This window comes from Falco naumanni, chromosome 12, assembly GCF_017639655.2.
Source record: "Falco naumanni isolate bFalNau1 chromosome 12, bFalNau1.pat, whole genome shotgun sequence".
In the NCBI taxonomy this organism is placed as follows: domain Eukaryota; kingdom Metazoa; phylum Chordata; class Aves; order Falconiformes; family Falconidae; genus Falco; species Falco naumanni.
Window position 1 is genome coordinate 21,192,032 of NC_054065.1, and position 22,973 is coordinate 21,215,004.

A 22,973-nucleotide genomic window follows, 5' to 3' on the forward strand; every position below is an offset into this window, starting at 1 on the left:
CATCAGCTTCACAGCAAGCAGAGAGAAAAGCCCCTGGTGGATAATTGCCCTCCTCCTTTCCTCTTACGTGTTCGCCCTCCACCTGCAAGGGCGGCAGCAGTGTGAGCAACCAGGCCTGCTTTGAGAAAATCCCAGTTACCAGGTGCTGTGCAGGTCACCGTGATAGCACATGGATGGGCCAAAAACGGTCTGTCACAAGAACCTTCTATTAGCACAGGAAAAAGCAGCAGCTTGATAGCCTTTGTCCTTACTGAAGGGACCTCCAGCATTCCAGGATCTCAAATGGTAACTGAGCAGCACCCATGGTACCACATAGCAGGAGACTACCCAAATGCTATTTTTCAGTGCATTAAAAAAAATAATTTAAAAAATTCACACTTGCCTTCCTCCTGGGCAGGTCCCTTCGCCCTTGGCTCGGGGCAGGCAGCCATGCTGCTGGCAGCCACTAGAGGATGCCCCCAGGGCGCTTGGGCGGCAGCGGGTCAGGTGGGTTTGGGTCTGGGCAGAGCCTCCCGGTCCCTCTCCTGGGGCTGCTCCTTTCTCACCTGTGGCGTTAGCACCCACGCCATCACACACCTGCAGGTCACTCTTGCATCGCTGGAGGTTGCCTGAGGTTAATTTTGTGTTGCTGTGGCAGGTGGTGAGTGGAAAAAGGACTTTCCCAATAGCTCTGAACCTCTGCAGGGCAAGGGGGGTGGGGGTGGCAGGAACTGATATTTCCAGGTGAGGAAAACTCCTAAAGCACTGGAAATAGCAAAAGCCCAGGATCTGTGCTCCCTGAACGGCTGCGCGGCAGAAGGAGGAAGGCCGCCGCTGAAGAGGAGGGTTGCATCCCTCCTTTTCTGCCCACTACAGCGTGGAAGCGGGACCAGGCTGCACATCACTCAGCCAGACCCCGGGGACCCCGGGGTGCTTCCCTTACGCTGCTAGTGACAATGGCCGAGGGTTCCTCCCCAGCTGCTCGGTGGGATTCCTCCCTGGTGTAAGCTCCCGGGACACCCAGGCAGCCCCGCCAGCCCTGCTCTCCTCCCTAGCCCAGCGATTAGCCCATAAGCTGCTCATGTCAGCTCGCTTTTTGTAAAAGCACCTCTAAATTTCACCCCAGGCTTTATTTATTGAGTTTCTCTGAACTTTTCCTTTCTTTTTCCCTCCTGCCAAGGCCCGGAGACAGTATGAGCCCTGGAAGTTAATAGAAAATGCCAAGCTTAGGTTTTTTAGGTCACTGTAAACTACACGCTTATCTGCTCCCAGAACACATAAGCCACGGGATGTCACCTCATGTCAACACAGAAGGGTAAGGACTAGAAAGATGGTTTTGGCTGTAGATATGAATAGGTCAGGATCACGCAGGCGACGTATATTTTTCCTGTTTCCCCAAAGGATCCATACTCTTCTGGCAACAAAGGTCTTTTTATATCTCTGGATTTTCATATTTTGCCCAGCAGCCTATCATAAGAAAGCACAAATCTACTAAATGGTAACATGAGGGATTATTTCTACTCATCTGTTGACAGACATTTCTCCAGATTGGATCAAATGATTAAAGGTATTAGAATGACGTCTTGCAGATCCAGATCAAATCATTTGAAACCTTGAGACTGTTTCTCCTTTGCTTGGAAGGAACTACCAGAAATAGTTGTAGGTGCTAATTGCCCATTATTCTCACTAATGTTAAATTGTTAATTGGGATCCTTAAATATTTTACTTGCTCAAATCCTGACTGGGGGAGCTCAAGATGGAAGGACTGTGCAGTGGCTTGCTTCCCGCCGTGCCGTTCAGGGTCTCCTCCAACGCCTGAATGGTTCTTCCTCCAGTTGCTCACACCGAGAAGAGGGGTCCAGGCTGTGAAATCTTCCAACATCTCACATTGCAAAGATGGCACTGATGAAAGTCAAATTCAATCAGAAGAAACGGGTAAAACTAGCACAGGGACTATGGCTCATGAACTGGTTTTCAGTGTTTGCTGGAATCATTGTTTTTAGCATGGGATTGTTCCTCAAAATTGAACTCCGGAAGCGAAGTGAAGTGATGGACAATTCTGAAAGCCACTTTGTGCCCAATTCTTTGATATTGATGGGTATATTATCCTGCGGCTACAATGGTTTTGCTGGCAAAATTTGTTATGATTCTCTGGATCCCGCTAAATTTGCCAGGTGGAAGCCTTTGCTGAAACCTTACCTGGCACTATGTTTCTTCTTTAACATACTTGTTTTCTTCATTGCTCTGGTTTGCTTTCTCATGCGGGGCTCTCTGGACAGCACGCTGGCCCAGGGGCTCAAGAATGGCATGAAGTTCTACCGGGACACAGACACCCCTGGAAGATGCTTCATGAAGAAGACCATTGACATGCTCCAAATTGAGTTCAAATGCTGTGGGAACAACGGCTACAAAGATTGGTTTGAAATTCAGTGGATCAGCAACAGATATCTGGACTTCAGCTCCAAAGAAGTGAAAGAGTAAGTGCCGTGGTGGGGTTTGTAGTGCATAGTACCGTTCATACTAAAGAAATGTACATCCCAAGAGGCACTGACCAGAGGGGGTTTTGTATGCAAGGGGGTTTTGTTCTGCTCTTGCTTAATAAGGACTCCAAACGATCAGCTAGACGGCTTCCTCCCCTGACAAATTCCTCTAATGTTATCCAGAGCCTAAAATACAAAGCATGTACAATTCTCACTTTTACTCAGTGCAGTGTGAACAGATCTAAAGTCGTATTTTTTACTCTTTTACCTCTTTGTAAACCCATTATGTTGAGCCACACATACCTACTCCCAAAACTGACAGGAAAGTATCAGAACTTCACTCATCCTAAAGCACATTTCAATGTGGACTTACGAAGTTCCTAAAACAAGACTTCCCTGGATATATACTGTCAATGCCACTTTCAAAACTCCAATTAGGTATTGGCAATTAATCAGTCTCATGGAAACAAATAGGAACAGTAACACTTTACCAATAACTTGTGTTTTAAATCCTTAAGATTTAGAGTTTGATTTTTATATTCGCTCCATGGATTCCTTCAGCCCTGTGACACTACTGAGCATCAACACCCGTTGATGTTCCTGGCTTTGCACAGTGTCCCCGGTAGCCAAAGGCGTTTTAAGTTCTTCACTGTGTAAAAACATGTGCAATATATATACTTGTGCCTAATTTTTTTTTTAAACCTCATGAGAAAACAGCACTAGTTTCCTCTGTACAAACCAGGACAGATTGTTGACCAGAAATATCTTAATGGCTCTGATGTCAGTGCCTAAAGAGGCAGTAATCTCAAAATCAGGTTAGGTGCAGTAAGCACAAGTAAGAAATAAACACGAGAACAAAAGAACTTCTGAAATTAAAAACTGAATGTTGAGCACAAATACCCACAACTTTAAAAAAAAAAAAGTATGAGGGGAAGAGATTGTTATTCAGAGTTCTTTGGGAACGTCATTCATTAGCGTTCATGCTCTGTGGTTGCACAAAGGGTCTTGCAAACTGGAAGCAATCTGCCTTCTAAATATACTGCCTATGTTAAAAATGTCTGAAGTAATTTTGTAAAAAGCTTTGTGTATCTCTTGGGATCCCTGCCTGACTGTGTAAGAGTTACTTCATCTGTGTGTCTCTCTGCATATTGTTTTGACTTGCTGGGTGGTCTGATTGTTTTTGCAATTCTGAACTAGGACTTTATAGTGAAAACTGTTGCAGGCTTAACCTATTGCACTGTGGGGTTATAACAAATACATCACTATTTAATAAGGGAGTATTTGCATTGCGAAGGTATGCCCATGGGTATAAATAAGTACTTGAAAACACCTTGCCAGCATTATATGGAGATTTGAGAGCTGTAACTTAATCCACCAGCAGTGGAAGGGCAAAGCACAGAGGGAAAACAAGGTTATATTGCCCTTAATAACTGATGTCTTGTTTGGGACTGAGACTCAGGGCAATTTCTTTGTACTGCTCAGGCAGGAAATAGGCCATTAAAAATCCACAAATGGATGTTAATGAGTCAGTTCAAGGTTTGAACTAAGCTGTGGTGCACAATGTCTGCTCACCTTCCTGGTGCGATGTTCTGGCCCCTTCGAAGTCAATAACAAAGTTCTTAATTCCAGGGAAGGTGGGAGTCTATCCCCAGCAATGTGATTCTTATATTATTTGTAGAACAAAGGCTTGATACAATCTCTCTGAAGCTGGTGGAGCATTTACACATCACTGGGAATTAGACCCAACTCAGAGCACACTTTGCACCTGGAAATAAAACCTCAACTGCATTTGGCATATAGGTATATTTAGGTCATGACTGCAAAGTGGAATTTTGCTTCACCAGGCTGTCACAATCACCTCTCTCTCTATGACACAACTGTAAGATATCCGTATAGAAAGCTACGAGTGACTCTCAGATGTTTTTTTCACCTTTCTGGGTCACTGGGGCTCTCCATTCTGTCATTTTCTAAGCAAAATGGCATTTGTTAGAGTTGCAGTCCTCTTATCGTAGTCTTTTACAGTCTCAGTGGAACTATTTGCCTTCTAAGTGTCTCTCATCTAAATATCTCATAAGGCACCAGACTAAACGGCTGTCTATGGAGAGCAACCACAGTCTTAAATGAACAACAGCTGGGGAGCTCCTGCAACGACTTCAGAGATTTTTCAGCATCCTGTTGCTGAAGCACATTTCACGTTTTAAATGCTGGCTATCTTCCCAAGCCAGGAGTAAATGCACAACCCCTTCCTGGAGCTATTATCATCCAACAGAACCTATTAGGTTTGCCAGATCCATGGTCTGGCTGAATATGGTGGGTCCTAAGGCTGTTGCGGGTCCTTTTCCAAGCTCAGGTCACCTCCAGCATCTCCCTTCCACCCTAACTGTGCTGTGATCACTTTTTTCTGACTGCCCCTCCGGAAATTTCTCCCTGCCATTTACTTTTCTCAAAAAAATAAGTTTTTTTTTAAGAAGTGATCTGGAGGGTGCATTTCCATCATGAAGAGTTAATTATAGATTTGGTGTAGCCTTGACATAGAAAAGGATTTCAGAGAGGAAAAACACCTGGGACAAACAGTGCTATATGAACAGAGGATGCAGAGAAACGGCATGGCCAGGAGGCACGGTGGAAAATCTGTGTCGCCTTTGCTTTCCTTTCTCGAGCAAGTTTGCTCCGGTATATCTTTATGTATGTGTGCATACGTGTGCGTATTCATGCTTCCTTCTGCCCTTGCCCATAGTCGGATAAAAAGCAACGTGGACGGACGGTACCTGGTGGATGGCGTCCCTTTCAGCTGCTGCAACCCCAGCTCCCCGAGACCCTGCATCCAGTACCAGGTCACCAACAACTCGGCTCACTACAGCTACGACTACCAAACAGAGGAGCTCAACCTCTGGCGCCGGGGCTGCCGGGAAGCCCTCCTGCACTACTACAGCAGCATGATGAGCTCCATGGGCGCCGTCGTCATCCTCGTCTGGCTTTTTGAGGTAACTCTCTCCCCCCAGCCCCGCTTTGCTGAAGCGCCAGCTCTGGACGGGCAGAGTGTTTTTCAGCATGGACTTTTAAGTTAAAGATCAGATCTATTTAAAATAAATCATCTGCCATGGTTCTTTGGCAGAGAAAACATCTAACAGTGAACATCTGCGTAAAGCCTAAAAGGTCCCAGGCTGGAGACACAGCTGGGAAGCATGGGGGGGGGGGGGGCTGTTAAATTATGGACTGCCCCTTCAGAGCAAGGGGCCAGAGCCTGGAGCATCCCACAGGAGGGAGGGGAAACAGGACTCATTTTCTGCCAAATGCAGGGTGGAGCATGCAAGGGCTCAGTTGTCCAGGTGCATTAATTTCACATGTGTCACCATTAGTGGGGAATGAAAAGTACACAAAGCAGCGCATCGGAAAGAGATGGCAGTAATTCGTGGGACAGAAAGTGCAATTAAGCAGTTTATGTGCTGATGAAAATAAGACCTAGAGCTGTGTGCAGTGTCCAGCTTCAGGGCAGCATTTGGTTTAAGGTCCTTCATCAGCTCCACCAATATTTTTGGTCACAAGAAGCGGTTTAGGTGAAGCAGGTGGATTAATTTTATTTTGTTCTGCTTCCTGAAACCATAGTCCATATGCAAACAGGTGCCAACACTGCCCAGTGCAGATGTTTGTGGGCACCATAACCCAAAGTGCAGCTTTGCTGCTAAAATATTGTTCATTCAATGTGAGGAAAACGCATCCTTCTGCCCCTGGGAGATGGCCAGTTTTCTGGCCAGGGTGTTTAATCAATGCTAATACGCAGGGAGCGTGAGCTGGCAGCGGCACGAGGGCTGGCGCGTGAGGTGCTGGATGTGGAGGTAGGGCAGGACCAGGTGGGGAGCGGGGAGGGTGCAGCTCACTGCGTGACATGGAGGGAGCAGACCCTTTCGAACCCTTGAAAAGGCAGCTGCAAATGGCATTGCCTGTTTTAAATGGTTCAGCTGGGTGTTTAAAAATTTATATGAACGCAAATCAAAAAAAAAAAAAAAAAGATGCATCGTATTTTGATAGAAGCACTGGCCTACACCCTTCCAGGAATGAAGATGCTTTTTAGGAAATAAACACCTACCCAAATAATCTGTGAACTGGAAAACATATCATAAAGTTACTTCATGTTGTGTTATTTTTAAAATAACTGCTCCACACGGCAGAGAAATGTACTACCTCCTTGGAGTGCTGTTCTGCTGGTAAGAAAAGAAAGAGAAGCTCATGCCTCAGCTCAGATTCAAATGAAGAGTTCTTGAAGAGAGGGGAATTTCTGCTGTATATGAAAATCAGAAGGAAATTCAAAAACTCAGGGGGAAAAAGGCACAGAAATACTAATGCCAGCTGTGAGAAACCATGTCTAGGAACCTGTAACATTCTGACTTGTAGGAGATTAAAGACATTAACATTAACAGTAGCGACAAAAATACAGTATTTTATGTCTAACTCTTCAAAGTACACCCGGGTATTTTTTTTTTTAACCTGTGGCATAATGAGAAATACAATATTCTCTGTTTTTCTTCATCTTTTTCCAAATATAAGGTGAGATTTTTTCTCAAGCAATCAGAGGACTCTCAGGGCAAAGCTTTAAAGAAATATCACAATCCGAGGTTATATTAATTGGCCCTCCTGAATATTTATGACTTGCCTGATATTCTACCATAAAGGGTCTAGATGTGGGTCTCCCTCTGCTTTTAAGGCGAACTTTGAAGGGAGGAAGCAAAGCAGGAGGCAGACATTCATTTAGTCCCCCTTGAAATACAACCACTTTCTTTGAATTCCAGTCGGGTAGGAAACAATTTTACACTGTGTAGGAGTGCGGCAGAGGTCCCGACTCCTGGCCGAGGTAAGGTGCCGGTCTGACCGGGGTGCAACCCAGCAGGCGGTTAACGTGCTGGCCCTGTGCTTCTCATTTTCCCTTTGGCTTGCTGAGAAGTTACAGAAAAGTGCCAAAGCAGAGGAGCATCCTGGTTTGCTTTGCAGCTGGAGCCGCTTTGAACTCAAGCCAAGCGGTACGGACACAGCAGGGCTTTGCTGGGGGCCGGCAGAGGACTCATCCAGCCGGGTTGGTGGTCCTGAGGTGCGGGAAGGGGGACAGAGCACGGAGGGAGACACTAATCACAGCTGTTACTTCGAGCTGTGGAAAACCGTAACATGCCAAACAGGTGTAGGGACCTCAGGGAAGACCATTTATGTTTAATGTTTCTATATTAGGTGCAAGGGAGAATGAACCTATTTTGAAGTATCAGAACTTCTACTGGAAAAAAATGTCGTGTGTCGTATTTTTTGGTAATTACATTATTAACCACATGCTGCTTTTACTAGCAAAAGCTGTAGGCTTCCCATGAGTGACAACTGGTCATGAGGGGGACAAAAAAAGATCACACCCTGCTCTAGCTAAGCCGCCTCAGGCTAAACCCTGACAAACAGATGGGCTTCATCACAGAAGGTCAAGCGGAGGAAGCCTGGCTGTCTTCTCGACCTGCCTCAGCCAGCAAAGAGGAAACGAGGGGTTCAAGGATGCCCTGGAGAGAGAATTTCAAAACGAAGGGAGGGCAGTAGCCATTTCCTCAGATCCTCCAGGTCCTTCACCTGTATAAACACGTGGCTCTCGAGAGGTCACAGCTACTGCAACAGCAGAGACCCTGAGATTCACCTCACGTGTGGTGCCACAGGGAGCCCAGCACTGAGCTCCAGGAGGTGGGAACCCAGGAGAGCGATGAGACACGAGCGGGAGGTGCATTGCACCTCACGCACTGGAGAGTGAACTCTCCGCTGCATTGAATACCAGGGGTGAACTCCCTATAATCTCCAAAACCAACCCCCAGGCAGCAGGGACCCCCCAGAAGGACAGCTGGCTCTGCTGGCACAGACCGAGGGGCTGAGCATGCTGTGGTGCAGGGGGATGCACCAGCCCAGCCTGTCCATGCCTAGCCCTGGAGGAACACCGTGGCCTTGTTCTTCCTGCCGCTGTAAAGCTGCTGTAAAAGGACAGGAGCGTCATGATGGTTTGTCCCTTGGCCAGGGGAAAGCATCGCTCAGAGACGCGGGGCTGGCTTTGGGACCCTGATGCCCAGACCTGCTCTGCTGGGTTGTGATTAAGCACAGGTCTGCAACTCAGAGTCACAGACTGGATGAGGTTGGGAGGGACCTGTGGAGGTTATCCCATCCAACCCCCTGCTCAAGCAGGGCCACCTGGAGCTGGGTGCCCAGGACCATGTCCAGGTGGCTTTTGAATATCTCCAAGGAAGGAGACTCCAACATTTCTCTAAGCAGCCTGGGCCAGCGCTCAGTCACCCTCACAGTGAAAAAGTGTTTCCTGACATTCAGAAGATCCTGCATTTCAGTGTGTGCCCATGGCCTCTTGTCCTGCCACTGGGCACCACTTAGAAGAGCCTGGCTCCATCTTCTTCACACGCTCCCTTCAGATACTTGTACACATCAATGAGATCTCCTCCAAAGCCGTCTCTTCTCAAGGCTGAATGTTCCCAGCTCTCTCAACCTCTTCACGCAGCAGAGGTGCTCCAGTCCCTTCACCATCTCAGTGGCCCTTTGTTGGACTCCCTCTAGCATACCCACATCACTCCTGTCCTGGGGAGCCCAGCAGTGGACACAGCACTCCAGCTGCGGCCTCACCTCCCTCAGCTCGCTGGCAATACGTTGCCTAATGCAGCCCAGGACACCCTTCACCGGCTTTGCCACCAGGGCACGTTGCTGGCTCATGTTCAGCTTGGTGTCCACCAGGCCCCCAGGGCGCTTTACTGCCAAGGTGCTTTCAGCCAGCCCCCCCCCCCAGCACATGCTGGTGCCTGGTGCTGTAACTTCCCTGGTGCGGGACTTTGGCAAAGCCAACGGTCTGAGGCTCTGTGCTACCATGTAGGAGACAGACTAAATGACCAGGCAGTTGTCTCCAGCTTCCTGGACTCTCATCCAGCAGAGAAGGCAGGCTTGGGCCAGCGGAGGTGATGAGAGCCAAATGTTTTGCACTGCTTTTAGAAAATTTCAACCCAGGGACCCAAAATCTTTCTAAGCAAGATTTTTAAGAAAATGAAGTCTTACACTGAGAGAAAATGTCATGGAACCTCATCTGAGGGCAGTTCAGCTGCTCCCTTCTGCAGAAACGCCTTCCTTTTTTAAAGCATGACCATATTCAGTGGCTTAGAGCCACCTAGGATGCCTCAGCTAATTCTGCTGTCAAATAGTGGAACTTGGCCACCAAAACCAGCTCCTGCTGACACGTGGTGAGGTGGCACAAGTAGAGAGCAATGCGGAGGCATCTTTTACATCCAGTCCCATTAATCTTTACTTGCAGCAGCCTTAATATGAATGATATGAGTCCCGTGACTGGTGGCAGCAAAACTGGGACTCAGATTGAAGGGAAGATGTCAAAGGCTTTGAATCCCAAGACTAGTGTGATGCGATTTGTCACTTCTTGTGGCTTTTGTTGAATAGTGTTTCAACTGATTTAAGTCATCATCATACTGGGTAGATCCACAACAAAAGGAGACCATTTCTAGATTCAGGACCATTAGAAACTTCTTTGAGGGCCAAGGTGTGGCAAGTCATGCATTCCTATGTTAAACAGGATGAAAATTTGCCTTTGGATACGGATGTATTTGATGAAGCTTGTTTGTTTGACCAGTGTTTTTCCCTTTCTAATCTTGAGTGAAGGCAGAGAAACATGAACATCTGAAAATTTTGAGAGCAACCAGTGGTAGCTTTAGTATTCCAAGAGTTTGTAGACACTGACCATACACAAGCAGGATGACCAGGGTAGATAGGCTAACGAACGGTCCACAGAAGCACATGCTTGAGCAGCCCCATGAGCCCAAAAATCCAGATGTGAATTTTGCTTTTGGGCATGCTGTGTGGCTGAATCCCAACTTCAAATCTGCCCAGCTACCTGCTGCTGTAATCCTGCATGACAGTTTGCAAGCTTCCTCCATCTTTAATTCAAAAGCCTCCAGAGAGAGCAGCACCTTGCAGGTCCAGGGCAGCTCCCCGGGGGCCTCAGCTGTGCCAACAGGTAAGCAACACAGAGGGATGCTGGCCTCTTCAGCCATTAGTGTTTGGGAGGACCAGAGCTAATCATTTCCTTGGGAATTTGGGTAGGATAACAGAGGCATCGTATTTCCCTTACAGAACAAATCCTATGAGGACTTTAACAACAACGAGTGGTCTCAACCCTAGCTTTACCTAGCACACGAAAGACTAAACTAGTCTTGCTGCTGCCCCATCCCAACCACCTGCTCCACCACCTCATCAGGCTGGCTCTTCTGGGTCCTGCCTTTTCTTTCCTTCTCCACTTCACGGATCAATCACTCCTCTTCATAAGCACCACAACAGTGCAAGTCAGACTGTTCCGCGTGGTGCTAGAAGGCAGAGCACTGGCGAAAAACGTTCTTTCTCTCTGGAGGCAGGTTTGGGGTGTTGCTAGTGTCAGGGGTGTTACACTAGCATAACAGAGTTGAAGAAGTCTCAGTCAGGGCTGCTGGGACTGGCGAATATTTTATCAGAAATAGAAATTTGTTTTATTCTAGATAGAGCCAGTGAGAGATTCAGATCACCTGCTGCCTTGCTTCCCTTATTTGCACATACCTATATAAAAACAAAACCAGAATTCAAAGTAGACAAGCTGATGGCTCAAACCCTAATGCTGCTGTGTTCTGCACAGTTGCTGATTCATTAATATCTCTTGGATCAGATTAATATACTTGCCACACATATTGAAGTCAACATGAATTAGAAATATTTAGAGTTAAACCGAAGTGAATATTGTTGCGCACACAAACAGCTTTACAGACACGTAGTGCACAGGAGCAGAGGTTTCGTCAGCATCTCCCAGGAGGTGCCACCCCGTGAGGGGGTATGTGGGAAGCCCCCTGGTGCACATGGTCACATGAAGCTGCTGTCCCACAGCAGCCAGCACATATTTCCTTCATAACGTGGTGCCTCCACTCCTACTTGTCAACCATCACACTTCCCGTGGTGTTCACTGATTTCAGACCTCCACCCTCTCCTTTCCTAGTTGCAAAGGGACATTTTCCTCCTGCCAGCTCCCCTTCAGCCCTCTGGGCCCCAGCTCAAGGGGGAAGGCTGCCCAGCATCTCCTCTCATGTGGAGGGTTCCTGCAGCCCTTAAGCTGTACCTCTGTGGTGCCTTTAGCATTTTGTCCACACAGCCAGCCCAGGCTGCTCATAGCGGAGGACGGTGAAGATGTGGGCAAGGGTGTAAAGGTTTGCCTGACACGCTCTATCTTTTCCATTGCACGGCGCAGATATCCGTGATGGTTGGCTTGCGTCTCCTACAGACCTCCCTGGAAAGCATTGCAAATCCTGAAGACCCTGAATGTGAAAGCGAAGGGTGGATCCTGGAGAACAGCCTGAAGGACACTTTGAAGTCTGCGCTAGAGAGTTTGAAAAAGATTGGAAAGTTCAATCAGGTGGAAGCAGATGCTGAAGGGGCTGAAGGAGGGGAAGGTGGGAAGACACCAGCCATCACAACAGTCAGTTGAGCTTCTAATTGATGTAAGATTGACTTTTTATCAGAGAGGAATCAAAAAAACTGAGAATTGTGAATAACTACATTTTAAAAGCTATGTATCAACCATCAGAATACACATTTCTACGCATATTTTTTTTTTGTATATGGGCATATACAACATAGTGCACCTTGGGATAATACCTTTACCACAATGTGAGTACACCATATCCATATCTTCTTGGGGAAATGACCTCACTAGGACTTGCAATATTCACATGTTCCCTTAACAGGGACAGTTAAGTTTTAACACAAAAAATAAATTGCTGGCATCACAAGGTGATCCATTCCATCTTATTTTGAAATTAAAAGTGGAATTTGAAAAGTTAGCATCTTTTGCTCACGTTGTTTTATCAGCATACTTTATGTACTTCAAATTTCAAAGACAGATTGGTTTTCTGGGGAATAACGTGTTAGAAGTCAAAGAAAGCAGGATTTCCAGAATTGTTTATAACTTAGTATACTGGTATTTTGACAAACCTCTCATATACTGTGATTTTTGTTAATGTGCTAAGCAATGGTATTTTCAGCTGTATTCTTAAGGTGTACATAGAACAAAATGCAAACTTATGCTGAGAATTTACGTACTAAGCAAAAATTGTAATTTAATGAAACAGCACAAGTATCACGAAAACAACATTAAGGTAAATTTATGGGGTTTGTTTCTCAGGGTTTTTTTCAGTCTGTGTATCTTGAATGAGTGTGCTGTAGACTTATGCTTCACCTTGTATTTAAACAAGCAGAAGCTTAGAAGATTCCTCTTTTAGTGAGTGGAATCAATGCTATGGGCATGTGCCAGTTCCAGTTATTCTTGACATTTTTAAAAGTATGTAATCTCATAATTTGCCCCAGAATATTCAAGCCCAACTATTTGCAAGACAAGGAAAAAAAACCCAAACCCAAACAAAACTAAACAAAAAAGTCTTCCTAGAAATAACACTTCAACTGTTATTCAGGGTCCTAGTAAATGGGTACCATTCATCCACAAATACATCAAACCTCAGACTTTGAGGCCAGGGAAAAGTAAATTTACATCAGTACCCAGTGTGCAAAATTTTACAAGTTTCATTTTTCTTTATCAGTGATAGGGCACCCTTTATTCTATCTTTTACGTTGAAGGCACACTTTGCATATGCTGCCATCTGTCCAAACATACTATCGCAGCTGGAGGACCCTATTCTCATATACAAAGTTGGAATAAGACATGGAAGTAGTTTGCTCTGGTGTGCGACCTCTAGTAAGGGCACAGAGTGTCATCTTGAGTTTAGATGCCAGGTAATTTCAGCTAAAGGGAAAGAAACCCAAGAGAGCAAGCCCCAACCTCCTGCACAAACGATTGTAGACATCTCAGTCCCTCGGCTACAAGCCCAGCACCACACTTATTTCTACCCTGGCTGTGCAAAACCTCTGCTTCTCTGCGGCGTGCCCGGGAGAGCTTTCTCAGTGGGTCCTTCCCACCTGGCTGGTGGTGGCTCTTCAAACGCAGCCACGTTTGCAGCTGCCTACTCATTGCACAGCCTGTTAGTTTTCATTCTTAACTTGTGCACTTGCCCCAGCAGCACTCAGCTCCTCTGGCTTTTGTTCAAACTCCTTCTAGTCTGGACAGGCCAGTTCACAGCAGATCAGGGAGGGACACGTCCGTACATCAAGCCATAGTCTACACCTCCGTGGCCAGGCTGTCTTGGGCCATCTGCACACAAGGTTTGATTTTGACAGGTATTCATGGCATCCTTCCACTTTTTCAAAGCTGGTCAAAGCTTTTAACTTCAGTTACCATTATGGATTTAGTTACAACACTGAACTAAAAAGTCAGCTCTGTTCTTTTGTGTGTAAGATGGACTAGAACAAGGGCACTAACGTAAAAGCCAACTTGCTACTCACCACAGCCTATCATTTACTGCTTTGCTGAGGGCCACTCTGCATGGCAGAACTGTACAAACCAGACCAACTCCTTCCTTCTCAGGAGGACATCACTACAACCAGCTGTTGCTCTCAGCTGGTCCATTACAGAAGAACAGGATTGTGGATGGCGCACGATGTGGCCACATATATCAGAGAAGAGCTTTTTGGAGGAGTCACATATGGGTAGGAGCTGCACTACAAGGATTAATTACAGTTTTTCCTTGTGAGGCTTCCATGTGCTGTGAGCTATACCGGTTACTTGAATAGACATCAGACTTTTCAGAGACCTAGATTTATTGCTGCCCTAGAAATCTGGTTTAGGCCAATGATTTAGACAGGATTTTCCAATTATTTGTGGTCTCCCTTTTTATTTTTTCTTTTTTTTTTTTTTTTTTTTTTTTTTTTTTCCCAGTCTATTGCTAAAGCAACATAACAAATCATCAAATTATTCTTTCAATGCCACACTGGAGAAACCAGTTCCCAGAGCAAGAGCCTCATGGTATTTAGCAGGTAGAGAGACTATCTGAGATAGGTTTATGAAGAATAGTATTGGAATCAGGGGTTTGTACAAATAAGAACAAATAGTGTATGTGCTAATGCTGTCTAAAATAAAGCCTCCTGGTTAATGAAGATCTTTATGACATCTTATGATTACCACAAGATTGTAATATGACTGCTTTGTAAAATATTATATGTAATATATCATTCATCCAATCTTACATATACTTTCTTGTGACGTTGCAAACGCTGTTCTAGATAAAGATATCTCTGCTGCCTGCAAATGTAAATTTAGGTATTAAAAATTGTATTGCAAGTAAAGAATCTCTTTAAAGAAAATGTTTAAATATATACAATTTAATACAGATTTCTTTAATTTGCGTTACTGCTGACTTTTTGCTTCTGAATTCATTTTTTGGACCCATTCTATGCGATCCTATAGGTGGGAAGCCTCTCCCCACCCCTTATATAATGCTCTGAAAGAAAGCAAACTTTCCTCTTCTCATGTGCCCAGCTAAGCTCAGGATGTGCACACAGACCCCTTCATCATTTGCCTCTTACTACAAACAAACTTTGCTGGGCCATTTTAGTGGTATCCTCTTGTAGTACATAGGAATTAAAGCATCTTCACAGGCCTTGACTTCTAGACATGCTCAACAAGTGAAACCACCAGCATCCTCAGGGCCCTTGAAAATCAGCTAAACTGGGTTTATAACCTCTTTTTCCCCCCATTTAAATCTGACTTGCAACAGACATCCAAAAGAAAGCATTGTTGTTACTTTAAATTGAAGACTAAAGCTCATGTAGTCAAATCTGCCTGCAGCAATCCAACAACTTCCAGAGCCGTGCCCTCATTTTCAAACTAATAAACTTCAGAAGGATGTGAGCTTAATTCATACAAACCAGGCCACTTCTTTTTAGGTACCTCCATACGGATTACCGGCTTAAATCCCGGTACCCAGATCTGAGAGCCAGCCCAAGGCCTCGAAGTTTCAACTTTTAAGAAATATCATTTCTGTTTTAAAAGAAATGACAAAAAGTGCGTTAGTTTACTGGTGACATTTATTTGAAGGGGCACAGAGCATTCACTAAAGTGTTTTAAAGGAGGAAATATAAACAGCTTCCTTAAAGCTATTAATTCCCAAGTAGCCTTAATACAATTGATAAGATTAGCCTCTGTGTGTTACATGAGCTCGGACATTCTGTAATACCAGACAAATGGCATGTGTGCAGCTTAGCAAAGAGCATGGGAATGCTATATCGGGCTCGCAGGCATTGTGCGCTCGCCAGCTAACGGTCAGGGAGGATTTTCAACACTGATGTAAAGAAAAAGGGATCCCGGCAAAACAGTTACTTGTTTCCACCGGACTTGTTTGTTTTGTAAAAAGCAGCCAAACACTGCTTTTACCATAATCAGTGTAAAATGGGGACGGATCCAAACGCTTATTTAAAAAAAAAAAAAATAAAGAGCATTATTAGAGATTAGTTAATTAAGAGATAAGGCCAGAAAAATAGAATGGAACCATGTGATAACAGCCCCCTGTGGGGAGATGAAGGCTTAGGCAAATTTATTTCTGGTAACAGCAATGCACCTATCTCAAATCCAAAGTAATGCATACATGAAACTTTTTTTATTATTATTATAATATCATCCCTACAGCGTTCAGTGACTGACTGAAACACTGTAGCAGTAAAACACTTCTCTCAAAGCATCAAAGCACCTGAATTTCGATCCAAAGCACAATTGTGAGGTAGGAGAGCTGGAGGAAACCCTGGCCTGGAGCTCAGATCTGTGGGCTCTCCATGTGTGCACACCACTGCAGCACCCCTGCCCAGGGAGCGTCCCCCCCATGCTCTGCAGTCACCCCCTCAGCACAGTGCCAGAGGATGGGCTGAGCAGGGCTCCCACCCCCCATCCACCAGCCCCTTCCGAAGCAATACACGCAGAACAAGTCTTGCCTGATTAACCTCTTTCTACTAGAAAGAACAGTCCATGAACATGAGTCAGCTCTTCAGTTCTTTATGAGGCTCATTTCCATAGTGTTGTCCTCCAAACCAGTTTTCCCAGAGCAAAGGGCGGTGGGGGAAGCAGAGGTACCACTCAACCTCAGCAGAACAAGGACGAAAGGACAGGTCTGCAGCCAGGCCACCCAGCTCGCACACCCTACATCACACGCACAGGCAGAACAGGGTCAAGCATCGCTGATCAGAAATGGGGTGACTCAGGCACGGGCACGACTGCAGCCGGACGGGCGATGAGAGGAGGAGACCAAAGCAGCAAGTCTGAGGCACACTATTCCCTGGACTGACAGTCTTGTTAAGAGTGTGAAAATGAAGGTTAATTCTTGGAAAAAACCTACCCTGTAGAGGACACTTTGAAATATACAATACAAAACTTAGCAGCATCAAAGAGCTGCCATCCCTCCCGGCTGTGCATCCCTCCCGGCTGTGCATCCCTCCCGGCTGGAGACACGGGGAGCCCGCTCTCCAGCCAGGCAGCGGCACCAGCGTACCCAAACTGGCAGGAGGTTGCTCGCTGCCTCCCGTTCCCAGACACGAGGTCCCCAAATGCAAAGCTTTCCTCGCAGGAATTGCTTTTACCTCCCCAGCTGCCCAAGCAGCCTGCTCAGAATGCAGCACAGCTCTGCCTCAGAGAAATGCTTTTCCAGATGGGTGCAAATTTTTCCATTTGCGCACACATTTCCTCTGATACAAGTAACAGACTAAGGTTAAACAACACAGGTGGAAAATGCAAACAAGGACAAGGTGAATTCACAAGTTCATATGAATGAATCTTTCATTAATTACATAAATTAATCAACAGCAGAAGTAAGATTGATTCTGTAATGCTGCCGTAGGCATATTTTAAGTAAATTATGTCAGTGTTTCTTATTTGCACCCTTGAATTTTAAATGTAATTAGGACCTAAAATGTAAATTTATTCTATACTTGTCTGCTTGGGTTTTTTTAATTATTATTATTTTAGAGTACTTCAGATTATTCTTGAGATTAGGTCATGTTAAAAATGGATTAAATTGATTTCAGGAAGCATTCTGCTCAGGAAGAGACTCATATTGGTATGTCTAGATTTCAAATCACGATGACTGCAGCATGTCCCTGACTCCAGTGGGATAAATGACTTTCTGTCCCCTCCCTCTTTGCAAGCTGGAGCTCCACCAGGAGTGCTGCTCATGCAGGTACGCATTCCCAGCGCCACATACCCTCCTCAGGTATTTCACACAACTAGGTCTCTGCCACTGGGGAAGACTTAAGAAGTGGATCTTGAAGCTCTGAGAGCAGGAAACAACCCCATCCTCCTTTCACTACAGTCACTGCCCCTGCAGCCCTGGGAAGCCACGCGCGCCTTGCTCGCCATGCCTGCAGCCGGGCTTCCCACCCTTGGCATCTGTCACGCTCCGGAGCAATGAAGCAACTGTATTGATTCTTGGGTTTGCCATCTTAGACAGACGTGACACCTTTCAACACCTGCTTAACTTTTATTCCACATCTGCCCAAACATTTGAAACGCTACCCACAATGAAAAGTTTTATTTCAATATCTCACATATGCCGGTATTAACAGTAGTCACACCCTAGCCTCCAAGCTGAACACCGCATGCTTCTGCATGCTTGAAGTTCCACACACATTGCTGTCACACATTTAAGTCTCCTTTAAAAAAAAAAACAAAACCAAAAAACACTCAAAATTCCTTATTTTCAAGCTCCATCCTGTTCAAGCTGACAGTAGAGACAGAGGGGAGCTTGAAGCCTACACTGTGAAGTAATACACAGAAAAAGAAAATATAATACAAAGTACTTGGTTTCAGGGTTCACGCAATGTTCTGACATTGCAGCTACTAGAGCACCTCATGAATTACCAAAGGTTGACATGGAAAGATTTCTAACACACAGACGAGACGCCTGACTATTTCAACAGCATTAAAAGGATGCCTAAAAATTACTGCAGATTTTTTTTCTTCTTCTAGTGTATTTGGTGCCAAACTGCACATTTATTCCAACAGACTCTGATAGAGTCATTGCAAGAAAATGCAGGCTCCTTGGAGCTGTCTTTATGGGAAGCAAACATTACCTACTGCAGGCATCTCTGGTTAGAGGACACCAGTGAATTACGTCAGTGAACATATTGCTGATCTCCTTGCCTTATTTTTATATAACCTTTTCTCCGATTTATTAACACGCTTTAGCATCCTCCTTCTTTAGAGTACTGTAAATACAGAAATGTTTCACACATTATTCCTCAAATATGTGACTGATTTCAAATCAACATCTTGGTTTTGTAAGTCACCGAAACATCCCTCAGTGGTCTGCACAGATGCCATCACTAACCTGAGCTGAGTGGTCCCACCCTGCCTGGGGCTCACTAGCCCCTCCGGCTTTCCTTGCAGGATCCTACACAAAGGACAAGCTGGAAAACTTACCACCTACGAGCTCACACCGTCTGGAAGAGACTGTGAAAATACATATTTACAAACTGATGAAAAAGTAACATTTAATCATTGCTGTCATGGAGATGATCAGTACTTGCCATTTCTTAGCTCCTACACCTGGTGCACTGCAGAACTCCTCATAGTCTCCCTCTTCTTTCCTCCTCCATCTGACAAATCTCTCCATCAAGACACAAAGATGTAAGATTTGGGCATCTAACGCTTGCAAGCTGGGGGAGGGGGAAAAGTGGCAGAGGAACAGGAAAAAGTATGAATACGCAACAGCGTCAAGGTAAGAACATGCAAAGCAGTTTTTATACTTGGTACAAAGATGTGTAGAAGAAATGTTAGAACTGCTACGAATGAATATAAATAGAAATGTACGTGTATGAAACAGCAGAAGAGACAATTGAGCAAGCCTTTGAAGAGCAGCATGTGTAGATGAACAGAGATGTCACTGATGGAATAAAGCGAGTAGATGCTGAGACTCGTGCTGTTTGCACCCAGCCCAGGAAGCCTGAGCTCCAAATGGCCACAGTACTGTGGACTTCTCAGAAGCAGACCTGCACTTTGGTAACAAGAGGGAGGGTATGAGGGTATAGCATGTTGTGCATGCTGTTCCTCTTCACATTGTTGCACACTAGCCAAGGCACCCCAAAACAAGGCAAGACAACGGGCAGCCTCAAGATTTAGATAGGCCAAGTAGGATACCGAGGCAAACCAGCACCACAGTTACTGCTGAAGCCCAATAGGTGCAAGAGACCTTTCCAAAAGCCAGCCTGCCATCACCACCCAAGTGGTACACAGGGAGGACTTGGCAGCCGTTGCTCCTGTCCTTCACAGCAGTAGCTCTGACCAGACCATCCGGACACACGCAACTTGGCTCCTGTGGGTGTAAGCGTGTGGGTAGATACAGTGAACTTGAAAAGTTAAACAAGATAAAATCATGCCGTTCCGTAGGGTCTCAAGCTGAAGCAAGAGGATGTTTTAGCACAGAGCTTCCACCTGTCACCGTAAACACACAGCCGCTTCTCGGGGTGGGCTGGTGGCCAGGTGTGCTGAGCAGCATGGAGACACTCCCTACGTGATTGGAAGGTCCATATTCACAGGGCCCTGCTTTGCAAAGCTCTGAACTATTTCACTGCAGCTCATGTTGCTGTATTATCAGCCTGTAAGATGTTTAACAAAATATGTATTGATTAATGTAAGGTAAAAATAATATCATTGACAGAACTAGCTCAGTACTGCTGCATGTAAGTCACACCTGAGTCAGCCACCACACACAGCCGACTCTCCCAGAACAGAACCAGGAATCACTCTTTCTCCTGACCATTGTTAGCCTCAGAATAACATAGTCAATGATAAACCCCTTCTCCCTTACTGTAAAAAGCTGCCCAACAGCCTGAAGAGCACAGCTCGATGGGGCTTTCAGTCAGGCCTTGGAGGGCTTGCCATGAGCGAACTCCCAGAGCCTGCCCCGGGGGCACGCGGACTGCCCGTGAGCTTCAGCCAAGCCTGGGAAACCCAGCTGCCCCCATGACATGCTGTTTGTCACTGTCCCTTACCCAGCGGCTCAAACTTCCCCGTCAGCAAACCCCCAGACTGCACGGGCCCTGCTGGCTGGCAGCAGGAGGCTCCAGCTCCTCCTGGGCTCTGCCTCCACGCTCCGGAGCTGCCACGGCGTGGGCTCAGGCTGCAGCCCCAGCAGCCAAGCAGCCAGCCCGACTTACGTTATCCCAGGCCGACAGCAATGCCCCTCCATCAGTCACTGCTGGTTCCCCAAACCAACAAACGGCACTCCAACAGGGTAAAGCTGCCTTCTGTTAACTAGAAGTTATCAGCAACTGGAGATTAAGGTGGGCTATGCACACCCCCACCCCTTCCATCAGGCACTAAACGATGGAGAATTTCTGCCTAAGCAATACCTGTTTGCAGTGTTCTTACTGTGGGACTCTTCCCACCTTGACCTGAACGCAGCCCAAAAGGAGAAGCCAACTCTCCTCCTTCCCATTCTTCTAAACATTCAAACCCCATGAAAAAAAATAAATAAAATCAATCAATCATGGTAAGGAGAGACGTTTCCCTAGATACAACTTGTCTGTAAGACTTCCCATCACTGGTAAGCATCCTTTCTGTGTGCCTGTCCCAGATCTGTTGCAGCAGTACCACACAACCCTAACCAGTCACCCAGGGAAAGGGGACAGTCAGATGGTGACTTGCTAGCTATGGACACCCAGGTGTGGCTGGCAGGCGCTCTGGCTGTCGCCACTCCTGGAGCACCCAGAAGCATTTGGGCAGAAGGCAAGCCTTGATAGTAATGGAATTACATTGTTCCCATGATCTCCAACCTTCTCCCCATGCAGGGTCAAGCAGGACGCTGGGACACTCACCATAAGGAGCTGAGGAACTGAACAGCTAATAGTAGAGAGTTGGGATTCCTCCCTAAGAAAGTCTTCCTTTAATGCCAGTTAAGATGTAAAAAGCACCATCCCACTCCCACTAAGATGCAGGATTAGCCAGGTAACAGTCCTGGCTCACCAAAAGCAGAGCAGACTGCAATATGAAAATATGATCAGAGACCCACAAAGATCAACGCAGTATTTCTTACTACGGTCAGAGGGAGCCTCCCGATCCTGGCCACATACAAAATCATTCAAACGTTGGGTTAGTTTAAAGGCCTCTGTTCCTCTTTCACTTCTTAGTAAATTAAAATTGCTGGCTGCAAAAGCACTTTCTCTGTACACTAGATGTCTTTAGAAAACCTTTAAATATGATTTCAGACAACACCCTTGTAATCAATCTGGGGAGGTGCAGACTAGGCAGACTGCAAGGTGGACAGCAATCTGGCTGCATTTTCAGGCTCAAAGGGCAGCAACACACAGTTGGAAACCAGTTACAAGTGGCATTCCGCAGGGGCTCATATTCAAGCCAAAACTGATTAACAGCCATATTTGCCCTTACATAATCCATAACCTCAACAGTGGAATGGAAATACGGAGCCACTACTACTTGCCAAAGGCAATTCCTAGAAAAGAGAAATCTCCTAGAAAAGGAAATTCCAGGGCAGAAGGGAGGCTGATTGCATACTTGGTTGATCATAATGGGACCCTACTTCCTTTGTGCAATTTAATCTTCCAGAAAGGAAAACATCTGGGATTTTGTGCTTGAAGGTACTGGCACAGTAAGTCAAGCATCCAGCTTCTCTACACGTTCTGGTCATAAAGAAAATTATCACAGTTATGGAGCTTCTAAAACAAAACACCAAGTCACATAGCATAAAATAAAATGCACTTAAAATGAGGTGCCAGGGCTGGAGCATGGGAGCTGGCATGGCTTCATGTCAAATGTAAAACAACAGAATAGGGTCTGTGCGGCTGCACGTGCAATGTCTGCTGTCCCAATAAAAGAAGTTAACCATATAGTGCAGGAATATATTGAACACTTCACTTCAGGTTGTTCCCAGTGCTAGAGTGGGAAACGAGGCCCAAATTTTAGTTGCTCAGTCATCAGCATGCAGATTAGTTGGAGGGGCATAGAAGGAAGCTGTATGGAATTGGGGGAGAGCTGAAGATGCAAATAGCTTGAGAATCCACAAGGGCTTTATCTCAGCCAACAAATCCCCAATAACATTTCAGATGAAGTAGAGAGCTGTGGGGAGCACTGGCTCTTGGCACAAGTCAGAAGGCATCAGCTGTTTATCTCTGTTATGTACTTGATCCATCACAGTAAGAAAGAACCTCTTATGGCAGACTGGGGGGGAGTACAAAGTGTTATCCTGAAGTAGAACAGAGTAAAAAACATTACTGATGTGAACCTCAGCCCTCAGCCCTTCATAAAATTTACAATCCTTTAACAAGAAGATTGGTATAGGTCAAGAAAGGTTTAGCTGACTGAAGCAAATGACACTAATAATATAATCATCTTACAGTTGTAGCTGGGAAACTGCAGATGTTGCACATCCAGGTATTTCTGTTAGTTTGTGATTAACAAGGTGACACACTTGAAGGAACAAGATCAGCAAAATTCTAAGAATGTTTAAAAAGTGCTTCTTGAATGTCAACACCAAAAGCATTTACCTGATACTTTCATCTTTGTTTTGTATTCCGTTATGATGGTTTCAGGTTTGG

At 45.6% G+C, this 22,973-nt stretch overlaps 1 protein-coding gene across 1 annotated transcript; it reads left to right on the top strand.

The window, feature by feature from the left end:
* The first annotated feature begins 1,368 nt into the window (after positions 1-1,368).
* PRPH2 (peripherin 2) lies at positions 1,369-14,787 on the top strand. Its single transcript, XM_040612135.1, has 3 exons — positions 1,369-2,456; positions 5,197-5,443; positions 11,740-14,787. Exons 1-3 carry the CDS (start codon positions 1,876-1,878, stop codon positions 11,974-11,976), a joined length of 1,065 nt encoding a protein of 354 aa, XP_040468069.1. The 5' UTR covers positions 1,369-1,875; the 3' UTR covers positions 11,977-14,787.
* The last annotated feature ends 8,186 nt before the right edge of the window (positions 14,788-22,973 follow it).